Source organism: Heptranchias perlo, chromosome 18, assembly GCF_035084215.1.
Source record: "Heptranchias perlo isolate sHepPer1 chromosome 18, sHepPer1.hap1, whole genome shotgun sequence".
NCBI classification, from domain to species: Eukaryota; Metazoa; Chordata; class Chondrichthyes; order Hexanchiformes; family Hexanchidae; genus Heptranchias; species Heptranchias perlo.
This window is the reverse complement of record NC_090342.1, coordinates 35,093,929-35,107,015: the sequence shown is the minus strand read 5'-3', so window position 1 is coordinate 35,107,015 and position 13,087 is coordinate 35,093,929. Positions and strand designations below refer to the sequence as shown.

The 13,087-nt window shown below is 47.6% G+C and overlaps 1 protein-coding gene across 1 annotated transcript in view; it reads left to right on the top strand.

Annotated features, from left to right (window-relative positions):
- The window catches only part of LOC137334460 (voltage-dependent L-type calcium channel subunit alpha-1C-like), a 435,374-nt gene that overhangs the window by 255,699 nt on the left and 166,588 nt on the right, over positions 1 to 13,087 (top strand). The window contains exons 16-18 of the mRNA XM_067999141.1: positions 875 to 944; positions 6,372 to 6,504; positions 8,708 to 8,837. Coding sequence (XP_067855242.1) covers positions 875 to 944; positions 6,372 to 6,504; positions 8,708 to 8,837 — 333 coding nt within the window. The remainder of the gene's footprint in view (positions 1 to 874; positions 945 to 6,371; positions 6,505 to 8,707; positions 8,838 to 13,087) is intronic.

Sequence of the window (13,087 nt, the reverse complement as noted above, 5' to 3'; positions counted from 1 at the left end):
AGTACAACAATATCTTTACTCACGTTAAGTCTTGCTGCAGGCCTTAAATCCTGTGCTGCAGCAAACACCAAAAATCCGACTCCACAAATGGTGAGGTCCCAATAGGAGGTGATGTTGCTAACCCCATAAGTTGCAGCTGGTTCAGCACTCAATCAGTGCGGCAAGTGTGAGATGCACTGTGCCCACCTCCCACCTAGTTGACACCCGGAACCAGAAAGTCAATGCTTCTATCTCCCATTGTGGTAATCCTGAAGAAATAAACAAAATAATAGCACGAACTTTAGGATTGAATTTAGAAATCAAGTATGCTTAGTAGGTTGATAAAATAAATGAGCTGACATGGTATCTTAATTGCAGAGGGAGGTGTGTGTGTGAGAGAAAGTGAGGCAGACAAAGAAAGAGAAAATTATTTTGTGAAATAGGTTTGTATGAGTCAAGAAAGCACGCACATGTTTTCCAAGCTTAGCAATGTGATCACAAATTAAATCGCAGACTTATTACTTGGAATGTGACTCCTACCAGCATACAGTTTAGGATTGCTCAAGAGGATGATAAAATGAAATTAAGTATGTGCTTTTAATTGTTGATTTAGTTTGAATTTGGTTTCACATACAGCACAATAGAGATGTTATTAGAACACATAAACATAAGAAAAGTCAGGACTGGGAAAAGGCATTTCACCCACCACAGCTCATTCCTGGTATAAAATATTTCAGTGATGTGCTGTTAAGTTGCTTCCCAACACCCCGCCCCCCACCCCAAAGAGTTTCCTTTCAAATCATTGATCATTTGTGATTTTTTTTTCAAGGGTAAATAAAAACTGAATATATTTTATTTCCAAAATTCACCAATAACCCTTTTTCATGTGTCACAGGTTGGGTTGGATGACTACCAGGTAGAAGAGAATGAGGAGAAGAATCCTTACCCTACCAATGAATTCCCAGGTAACACTTTTGGTATTTTACAAAGAAACTCAGGATTCTGCCTTATCTTTTTTGTCCCGTTAATTCAAAATTTTAGAAAATCCAACAAATGAGGGATGTGTTCTGGAGGACCCCTGCAGTACTCCCTTGAGTGGGTAGGCAGATTCGTGGTGGTATGCTGCATGCTGCACAACCTCGCCATCATGAGGAACCAGCCTTTGCCACCAATGATCGGAGAAGACCTTGAGCCAAAGGAGGAGGAGGCTGAGGAGGAAGACGCTGAGGAGGAGGAGGAGGAAGAGGCTGAAGAGGAGGAAGAGGAGGGTGAGGAGCCGGAAGAGGAAGTGGAAGAAGATGACAGGGTGCAACAGGAACCACATGCCTTGTCTGCAAGGGCTCTGCATGTTTGCCTGATCCGTGCCGCTATCAATAATGGACTCCAAGCTCTGCGCAAAACCCTGTGCCAAGTTGGAGCTGGACTCCTCCATGCCCTTTCTCGTTGTGCGCAGGCTTTCTGGCAGGCTTTCCAGTGCCCCAATCATTTGGTTGCGTATGCCCATCAGCCGTCTTCTGTAGCCTGGCCCATCGAAGTCCTTATCTGACTCCTCTGCAGCAGAACTAGTGAGCGACCTCGCCCTCCAGCGAGCTGGCACCTGTGGTATCCGTTTCCCCTCCCCGGCTCCTGCGCACTTGTGCCTGGTGTCTCATCACGTGCAGATCCGTCCTCTACCCTAGCCTCTAAAGGATGCACAGTGTCAGTCTCTGAGCTGGTGGAAGCAAGTGTCAGATCGAGTGACGGTGTGGCTTCAGTGTCCTCCTCCTCGAATGGTGCCACCACGTGTTCTTGGGTATCTGCGATGACAAAGGGAAACAGGTTGAGTTGTGAAGTGGGGAGAGGAGTAAGTAAGACTTGCTTGCCGACAGCATCTGCAGCACGGGAATCAGAAAAAATTATGGGAGGAGGGAGATGTGGGAAATGAGAAGGAGCATTAGATATGCAGAGACCCCCTTCATCGGGGCCTCCAGCATGGCATGTTGTCACAGCTGGAGCAACGGCCCCCCCCCAATGATCCGAAGCATCATCTCCTCTTGGGGGGTGAGGATGTATAAGCGTCCCCGTTCACCCTCAGGTCCCTCCTGCTGCCAGTTGTTATGCGCCACCTTCTCCTGCAAGACAGAGGACAGTGTGTCAGTGAGTATCCTGCAAGGTGTGTGGGTGATGTGCCTGTCGTGGTTGATTAGCTGCCGGTGTGTGTGTGACCTGTGAGTGGTGGGTGTGTGGCCTGCAAGTGTGATACTATATGCGAGTGAGATGCAGCATGCCGAGTGCAGCATTGTTTTTTTTTATTCGTTCATGGGATGTGGGCGTCGCTGGCGAGGCCGTCATTTATTGCCCATCCCTAATTGCCCTTGAGAAGATGGTGGTGAGCCACCTTCTTGAACCACTGCAGTCCGTGTGGTGAAGGTTCTCCCACATTGCTGTTAGGAAGGGAGTTCCAGGATTTTGACCCAGCGACGATGAAGGAACGGCAATATATTTCCAAGTTGGGATGGTGTGTGACTTGGAGGGGAACGTGCAGGTGGTGTTGTTGCCATGTGCCTGCTGCTGTTGTCCTTCTAGGTGGTAGAGGTCGTGGGTTTGGGAGGTGCTGTCGAAGAAGTCTTGGCGAGTTGCTGCTGTGTATCCTGTGGATGGTACACCCTGCAGCCACTGTGCGCCAGTGTTGAATGGAGTGAATGTTTAGGTTTGGTGGATGGGGTACCAATCAAGCGGGCTGCTTTGTCCTGGATGGTGTCGAGCTTCTTGAGTGCTGTTGGAGCTGCACTCATCCAGGCAAATGGAGAGTAGTCCATCACACTCCTGACTTGTGCCTTGAAGATGGTGGAAAGGCTTTGGGGAGTCAGGAGGTGAATCACTCGCCACAGAATACCCAGCCTCTGACCTGCTCTTGCAGCCAGAGTAATTATATGGCTGGTCCAGTTAAGTTTCTGGTCAATGGGGACCCCCAGGATGTTGATGGTGGGGGATTCGGCAATGGTAATGCCGTTGAATGTCAAGGGGAGGTGGATAGACTCTCTCTTGTTGGAGATGGTCATTGCCTGGCACTTGTCTGGTGCGAATGTTACTTGCCACTTATGAGCCCAAGCCTGGATGTTGTCCAGGTCTTGCTGTATGCGGCCTCGGACTGCTTCATTATTTGAGGGGTTGCGAATGGAACTGAACACTGTGCAATCATCAGCGAACATCCCCATTTCTGACCTTATGATGGTGGGAAGGTCACTGATGAAGCAGCTGAAGATGGTTGGGCCTCGGACACTGCCCTGAGGAACTCCTGCAGCAATGCCCTGGGGCTGAGATGATTGGCCTCCAACAACCACTACCATCTTCCTTTGTGCTAGGTATGACTCCAGCCACTGGAGAGTTTTCCCCCTGATGCCCATTGACTTCAATTTTACTAGGGCTCCTTGGTGCCACACTTGGTCAAATGCTGCCTTGATGTCAAGGGTAGTTACTCTCACCTCACCTCTCGAATTCAGCTCTTTTGTCCATGTTTGGACCAAGGCTGTAATGAAGTCTGGAGCCGAGTGGTCCTGGCGGAACCCAAACTGAGCATCGGTGAGCAGGTTATTGGTGAATAAGTGCCGCTTGATAGCACTGTCGACGACACCTTCCATCACTTTGCTGATGATCGAGAGTAGACTGATGGGGCGGTAATTGGCTGGATTGGATTTGTCCTACTTTTTGTGGACAGGACATACCTGGGCAATTTTCCACATTGTCGGGTAGATGCCAGTGTTGTAGCTGTACTGGAACAGCTTGGCTAGAGGCGCAGCTAGTTCTGTAGCACAAGTCTTCAGCACTACAGCCGGGATGTTGTCAGGGCCCATAGCCTTTGCTGTATCCAGTGCACTCAGCTATTTCTTGATATCACGTGGAGTGAATTGAATTGGCTGAAGACTGGCTTCTGTGATGGTGGGGATATCGGGAGGAGGCCGAGATGGATCATCCACCCCATGTGCTGGACTCCGCCATCATTGAGGATGGGGATGTTTGCAGAGCCTCCTCCTCCCGTTAGTTGTTTAATTCTCCACCACCATTCACGACTGGATGCGGCAGGACTGCAGAGCTTTGATCTGATCCGTTGGTTGTGGAATCGCTTAGCTCTGTCTATAGCATGTTGCGTCCACTGTTTAGCATGCATATAGTCCTGAGTTGTAGCTTCACCAGGTTGGCACCTCATTTTTAGGTACACCTGGTGCTGCTCCTGGCATGTTCTTCTACACTCCTCCTTGAATTGTGCATAAATGGGGAGTGTTTGATGGTGGGTGGGTGACTGGGAGTGTGATGCATTGAGCAGTGGTGCAGTTGGTAGGATGTGCCACTTGAATTCACTCACCTTGACCACTTGTGTCAAATCATTGAACTTCTTTTGGCACAGCACCCATGTGCATGGTGCCATGCTCCTGGCATTGACTTCCTGTGCCACAGCCTGCCATTGCCTGCGGAGCTGCATTCTGGAGGGTCTCCTGCCAATCTATGGGCACATGTTGGCCCTCCTTTCATACACCCTTTCCACCAGGGCCTCCAGTGCATCATCGGAGAAGCGTGGAGCCCTCTCTCGCGCCGGTCCTACTATCCTCGCGGCCTACTATCTTTCCCTCCACCTACTGTGTACCTGCCATTTAAAATGTGCACCTGCACCTTTAAGAGGTGCGGGCTGCTGATGACGTGCGCTGTACACGCCCCATTTCCAACTTCCTCATTCTCTGTGCAGCCTCTCAGCAGCGCAGGTAGCACTAGCTGCACAGAGATATCATGGTAATTAGCAGGCAGCACAAAGTTCACGTGCTGCCTGCATTGGGGCCATCGGGCGCGGGGTACTAGCGCATCACGCTGCCCTTGCCCGAAAAGGGCCCTTATCCAATTTTGCCCCCAGAGTCTCTCTGCACTCTTTCCAATAACTAGCAATCACTGGAGGTCAGAAGTTAAGAAAGGGAAATACCCAAATTGACAGAGGAGGCATATAACCTATTTCTGGGTATCTGGAATTAGTTACAAAGAAATGCAGAAAACATTCCTAAGTTGATATGCCCTCTAGGGAGATGGGGTTTAGTTAACCTGAGGCAAGTCGCCTGTGGTGAGGGAGAGAAATCTGAATGGGGTGGGTTGGGGTGGTGGGGGGAGGTGGTCCTTGCATACAGCTTAGGTTTAGTTTGAATAAAGGAGGATCATTGACTATATCCATGAATATACTTATGAACTAGATTAGTTTGGCTTCCTGATCAAAGGAATGACGTATATACTGGGTGAAAAATAGGGTATACAGGAGAGAAGCAAATTAAAATAAAAATCTACTGCCACAAAACCATTTTTTTCCATTTTTATTTACTGCAGTGGAGGGCTAGAAATGTAAATTATTGTCCTCTGGGCTATAGCAGTGATCGTGAGAGTGTATGTAATGTATGAAGTTAATTGTTGACTATCATGTCTCTTCTGTAATTTGATAAAGGAAGTAATTTAAAGATCAGACAGGAAGATAGTTCAGATCATTTTTTGTTTTGTTGTAACCTTGAGCTCAACTTATTTAGAAATAGCAATGGTTTTCTGACAAAGTCCTAGCATATACTATCTTAATCTACAAAATATGATCCTTCACCTTTTAAGTGGGTTTTCTAAAAAATGACATGGTCAATGAAATGATTCAATTGAAAGCACAGAAATGATTCATCAAAAATGTAACATAAATGAAAAATTTTGAAGAAACATATAACAAAGGATTACTAGGTCTGGATGATTCCGAAGGCATAGTAGAAATATTCTAGATGTGAGAATCCAGATTAAAAATAGGATATCACACAGACTGGCATGTGTTACACAGAGCATAATGCATTGAGCTGGAGTGTGTTCTGTAAAGCGCAATGCACAGGCTCAAATATGTTACTTAGAGGATAATGCAGAGGATAGTGGCATCTTATCTTCCATATAACAGAGGGTTCAATGTTATATGTAGAGGATGATGCACAAACTGGATTGAGTTACAAGAGAGCAGCACATCATGTGGTTCTGATAATGATAAATTACAAAACCAAAGTTTGAACATAGGCTAAACCTACTTACTTGATTGAGTTCACTTGCCCAAAGAGTTAGACCTATGTCGCTAAGTAAGCATAGAAAAGCTTTGATACATCTCATGAAGTCATGTCACATGTCACAGGTTTCAGATCCAAGTGTCACACTGGAACTGACTCTGTGCTTTTCCCCGAAAGCATCTAATTGAGTGCGTCTTAGTGAAACTAGTGCAATATGTTTTATACCAAATTTATGCTATTGGTGCAGTCTAACAAGGGCATAACAGAAAGTTTTACAACTGAGATCTAAATAACAATGGTTGGGATATCCTGTCAATCACAAAGATGTAATAACTGGACTTAATTTTTTGGCTTTAGGCGATGAAGATGATGATGAGCCGGAAATGCCTGTAGGACCACGTCCTCGCCCACTCTCTGAACTACATATAAAAGAGAAGGCTGTTCCCATGCCTGATGCCAGTGCATTCTTTGTTTTCAGTACTACAAACAGGTATCAACCATTAAACCTTAACTGTGAATGTTACGTACATTTTTAAATATTAAAAACTGGCAAAGCGTGTTGATACTTCAACATAGTGCACCATATTGATATAGCAGAATTATGTATCTATGATTTCTGATGTGTTGAGCTCCTGATCTCAGCTGTGACATCAGTGGAAGGGGCAGACAGCAAGCAAAGGCCAGGTTGTTTTCTGCATGGAGAGTGAAATCAGAACATAAGTCACATTAGATTGATTTCCTGTCCTGCCTGGTGGTCACTTGAGTGACACTGGCAGATATCAGGAAGCAGGCCAATGGCCTATTTTCTTAACTATAGAATGGAACAGGGTGCAGAGAAATAATGGAAGGGAAAGAGAGGTAGAAAGTATGTGACCATCTGTGATGCAAAGTAATTTTTTTGAGGCATGTTAGGACTTATTTGCAGTATGTTTTTAATTAAATAAATATAAAATGGGGGCATGTTGTTTCTCCATACGTCCAAATATATTTGGTTATTGTTGTTTTAGAAGGCTCCTTGGATGACACAGTGGGTAAATGTACTACCTGATGTGTTACTTTGTCCTACTAATCAGGAAGATCTGAGGTTTGACCCCTTGTCTGTGCTGAGTTGAGTGATCTCAACCAGAGTAACAATTTCAATGCTACTTCTGTCCTTGGTGTTTATGGGCTAGGCAGGGGAAAAATTAGCCAATTTACCCATTCCTGAGTGCTATGCTGCAACACCTGCTTAAAACTGCATATGTATGAATGTCAGGTGAAAACAAGATTAGGCTCAGACACCCCCTGGCAAGGACTTTTGAGGACACAAAATTTTATGACAGAAGGTCTTAACTTGTACGTGTTCATCAAATAAATCAAATCTTTCCCCTGCTCGACTAGAAATACGACTGTGATTCACATATTCCTTAAGAAGGGTGCCTGGAGTAATTATAGTAATAGCCTTCTACGCTTGAATGTAAGATGAATTAGAAATAGTTTATGCGAAGCGTGAACACTTGTCATATATCCAATATATGTGCCTGTTTTTTGGCTGATAGGTACAACATTGTCTAGAAATATGAAAATTGGAACCGGCACCAAATAATCATTAGTCGTAGTTTGTACAACTTACCAGCCAAGAACTGGGGTAAACCCGTACGTAGAATGTGGTAGAGTTTCAGTGTTATTTGATAATAGATTGCACCTTGAAAAGGCAGTCCAGTACCCTCATATTTTGAACTGCTAAGCATTTCATTATTAGATAAAAATGTAAAAATTGTTAACTCTGTACTCTTGACAAACATGCATTAAATATGTTTATGATACTACTCAGCCAGTACTGGAAAATATTTTTAAAGTTATTTAGCAAGGGGGTGGACTCGCCCCAAAATTAACTTTTCACTCACCAAAAAATATTAATTGAATATGATCCAGAGGAAGCAAATATTAAAAAGATATAAACTGTACCTAAAGAGTTTGAGCAGCAGAAAATAACTACAGTGCCCCACATGCATTGGATACAATAGGAAAACAGAAAAAAGAATCAATGAAAGATTGAAGATGAAGGGATAAACACACTGCTGTAATTTGTAAACAGAACAGTCAATTTTCAACTCCACAGAAGCTGGAAAATAACTTATCCATGTCTAGTTGGCAGGTTTAAAGTGTGGTTCCTTTATTCAGCATAACGAAGTGCTCTAGATCAACAAAATTGAAAGCCCAGGTGGATTTATTTGAGAAATATGGTATGAAGTATAAGATATACAGCGATGGGTTTACATTTCCCACTTGCATGCCATTTGTAATAATGAATATTTTTCTCATGCCTGAGGTTTTGTTACTGTGTGAACACATAATCCTCCCTTGGATTTACCATCATATTGCTTGTAGAATGAATTTTAATGGGATGGATTCCCACTTTCAATTAATGTTTGTATTTGAGCTTCTTTAAGAGGGCAAGTTTCTTCAGTCTTAGCAGGGTGATATTTTGTGGTAAAGCAGGAAAAAAGTGATGGTCTTTGATCCCATCCTATTATGCTAATAGTTGTCCTCCAGCAATTTGATATAGGAGTTGATGCACCTTTGTTTTGGATCATGTATTGATACATAGAAGTTAAGTTGGGGCAGGAGCCAAAAAAATAGAAGGAAGAATTAATAAAACTGTTCCCTTCTAGTTTATTACCATGATCATCTCATACAAATCTACTTTATAGGTTTCGGGTGCTGTGCCACAGGATCGTCAATGACAACATTTTTACAAATCTCATCTTGTTCTTCATCCTCATGAGCAGTATTTCTTTGGCAGCAGAGGATCCTGTCCACCAGGACACAAAAAGAAACAGAGTAAGTTTAAAAATATGAAGCTTTGAGACCAATGGTATCTCTGTTGCATGAAAATAGTTAAAGTGAATTATATTCTCATTGTGTTTACAGTTTTCCAAATAGCAGTGGTATGTGCTGACAATAACAAATATCAAAGTAGCTTCAAGAAATTCAAATAAAGTCAGAATTGGCTTAACCTTTCCTGAGTTTAATCCTTCACTGAAAACTTTTTAACAGAATGGAGCATCCTGCCCATTGATGTCAGCCAAAACACCCAGGGCTCGATTTTCGCGTCGGGTTTCCTGCGGGTTTCCAGCGGGGGGGCCCCGAAAATACCAATATCCGGTCACGTGACCAGATCGCGCCGAAATCCCGGCCACTTCCGGGTACCGCGCTGACGTGCGGGGCTGCGCGCGCAAGCCCCACTGGTGGGAATCCCGCAGGCAATTAAAGCCAGCGGGGTTCCACTTGAGTGTACTTACCTTGCTTGTTGAGGTCATTTAATGAGCTGAAGCAGCTGTCAAAAGAGGAAGTGTGGGATTTTAGGTTCAAGGCAGTGAATTTCACACACTGGGGGAAACAGTCTCTCTCCAACCAGGCGTGTTGCAGCCAGCAGCCTGTGGCAGGTCCCAAGGTGCACTCCACGGAGGAGAGCCCTCACCCACGCAGGAAGCCACCGCGTCACATAGGGCAACACCTGCCCTCCACCACCCCCCGCCAAGCCAGAGGACAGACCGACACGAAACCGCAGCCCCAGTCCGAGGAACCACCCACCTACCCTGCACAACCCCTCAGACCAACACCTGCCAGATGGGTGGTGCATGGACACCCTCGGAGGACGAACAGCATGACCAACCCCAGCAGCCTCGCAGTCCACGCCGTCCGCCGCAGAGACGTGGAGCCCCCCAACACGGTGTTGTTGCACGCCCACCTGCACAGCAGGAGGGAGGGCTACCGCAGGGAGAGACGCATCGCAGAGGGCACTACCCTCGCCACATGGTCCACAGACCGAGGCGCAGCTCCCCGGACCTCTCCGAGCAGCAGTGCACAGGGAGGCGCAGATTCGCTCGACATGTAGTCGTGGAGATCTGCAGGCTCTTTCATGCCGAGCTGCTCCTGGCTGGCCCCAGCACCAACTGCTTACCTGTCGCTGTCAAAGTCACCACTGCCCTCCACAACTTCTCCTCCGCATCCTTCCAGGGTGCAGCCGGCTACACCGCCGATGTCTCTCAGTCGTCTGCGCGGAAGAGCCCTGCAAATACACCTGCACCTACTCTGCAGTAACACGATGGGTGGCATCAGTGGTGGGTCCTCATAGTGATACCCAGGAGCGGGCATTATTGGACACAACGGACAGGATTCGCGGAGACATGGCAGTGGTGGTGTCAATATAATGTGTGCTGTTTGTTGCTCTGAAACTCAATATAGGTAACACCCAGGACAAACCCTCAGACACCCTTGTGCACCCGCTTCATGCTCACGACACGTTTGCCTTACGCTGCCTACTGCACATATGTGATGCATGCCCTGTGGCTGCAGCACAGGTGGTGGCAGGTTGAGTGAGGCTGGCCGTGAGGGAGATGCACGAGAGGGTGAGTATGGGATGGAGCAATGAGATTGTATGAGGATTGGGTTGCGTGTTAGTGGCAGGATGAGTACTGGCGAGGTGAGTAGGTGGAGGTAAGATGAGGATGGGGTTTGAGTGGGTATGAAGGGTGATGTGACAGAGTAGTGTTGGCGGTGCCGAAGAAGATGTGGGGTGGGGGCATTGTTGTGGCAGACGGAGTGTAGGGGAAAGACTTCGTGTTCTCACTGTGGCTGACCTACTGCGGTCATTGCAGCGCCTCCTGCACTGTATGCAGGTGGGCGATATGTTGGTGGCGCAGGTGACCCCCTCTGCCACCTCGAGCCAGGCCTTCTTGGTGGCAGAGGCAGGCCGCTTCCTCCCGCCCGCCGGGGGGGAAGATCTGTGTCCTCCCCCTCCTCCTCACCCCATCTGATGATACCTGGGGTGAGGCATCATTAAACTAGGAGCAGCCTTCCCCCTGGGCTGCTCCATGCTGCAATTTGTCCCATTGGTTGCAGCATCTGTCAGTGGAGGACTGCCCCTTTAACTAGAGAGCCTCCAGCTGACAGATCGTACTGCGCATGCGCAGCCCGCCCGACGCGCAGGCCAGCGCCGCGGACCCCGGAGGAGCAGGTAATTGATTCCTATTAGTGTGTTGCCTGCTACGATCGTGCGGGCAACCCACTAATTTCGCCGAGCATGTTGACCACGCTCCCGGAGGACCACCTGCCGGAAACCCGCAGGCCTGGTAAATTCGAGCCCCCAGTGTCAATTAAGTCTTTCACACAGCAACAGAACAGTTATTTTATATAGTTAAAAATAACAATGCTAAATATAAATTTTAAAATGGGTGCATGGAAGTGATTGCAGTAAAGTAATTTCATATCTGGACAAGATAAGACAAGACAAAAGCAAAATATTGCAGATGCTGGAAATCTGAAATAAAAACAGAAAATGTTGGAAACACTCAGCAGATCAGGTAGCATTTGTGGAGCGAGAAACAGAGTTAATGTTTCAGGTTGATGAATCTTTCATGAGAACCTCATAAATAAGACAAGAGTCAGTTTTCCTGATTTTTTTCCCCCAGACAATGCTTTGTTCTTCAGGCACAATGGGCGTCATTTTAGCACCCGCTATCGGGTGCGTTCCTGGCGGGGGGGGCTCCGAAAACCGGAGAATCCCGGAACTGGACCGGAGCTGGCCCCGAACCCGCGCACTTCCGGGTTCCCCGCTGACGCGCCGTCATGCGCGCGCAGCCCCCGCTGGTGGGAATCCCGCAGGCAATTAAAGCCAGCGGGATGCCACTTGAAAGTATTTATTTAGGTATTTCAGGTCATTAACTGACCTGATTAAGGGATTATGTGAGGAGGGGTGGGATTTTAGAGCAAACTGGGACTGTTTCCCACCCTGGGGGAAACAATCCCAGGTCAAATGGACGTGTTGCAGCTGTCAGCCTGTGGTGGGGGGAGACCCTCACCCATTGCAGGAGGCCACTCTGTCACTTGGGACAAAGTTTGGCCTCCACCACCCTCCTCCTGACGGTCAAAGTCACCAACCTGCACACTTACCCCGGGGTCCGGAGACATGTACCTACCTTGCGAACCCCCTCAGATGTACATCTTGCGGATGGGGGCCGCCATAGCTGCAGTCATGACCTCCTCGGAGGGCGAACAGCATCACCAGCCTCGCCATCCACGCCGTCCACCTCTGACACGTGGAGCTCCACAACAGAGTGCTGTGACAAATCCACCTGTACAGCAAGAGGGAGGGCTACCGCAGAGAGAGATGCGTCGCAGAGGGCACTACCCTCGCCACATGGTCCACAGACCGAGGCTCAGCCTCCTGGACCTCTCTGAGCAGCAGTGCACACGGAGGCTCAGAGTCACCCGACATGTAGTCGTGGACACCTGCAGCCTCTTTCATGCCGAGCTGCTCCTGGCTGGCCCGAGCACCATCTTCTTACCTATCGCTGTCAAAGTCACCACTGCCCTCAACAACTTCTCCTCCGCATCCTTCCAGGGTGCAACCGGGGACATCGCCGATGTCTCTCAGTCGTCTGCGCAAAAGAGCCCTGCAAATACACCTACACCCACTCTGCAGTGACACAATGGGTGGCATCAGTTGTGGGTCCTCATAGTGATCCTCAGGAGAGGGCATTATTGCACAAACCAGACAGGATTCGCGAAGACATGGCAGTAGTGGTGCCAATATAATATGTAATGTGAGTTGGTCAGAAATTCAATATAAGTAACACCCATGACAAACCCTCAAACACCCTTGTGCATCCCCTTCATGCTCACGACACGTTTGCTTTACGCTGCCTACTGCACATATGTGATGCATGCCCTGTGGCTGCAGCACAGGTAGTGGCAGGTTGAGTGAGGCTGGCCGTGAAAAAGATGCACGAGAGGGTGAGTATGAGATAGAGCCATGAGATTGTATGAGGATTGGGTTGAGTGGTAGTGGTGGGATGAGTACTGGCGAGGTGAGTAGGTGCAGGTAAGATGAGGATGATGTTTGAGTGGGTATGAGGGGTGATGTGACAGAGTAGTGTTGGCAGTGCTGAAGGAGATGTGGGGTGGGGGCAGTGATGTGGCAGACGGAGTGTAGGGGAATGAGTAAGTGTACTCGCTTTGGCTGACCTACTGAGGTCATTGGAGCGCCTCCTGCACTGTATGCAGGTGGACGATATGTTGGTTGCGCT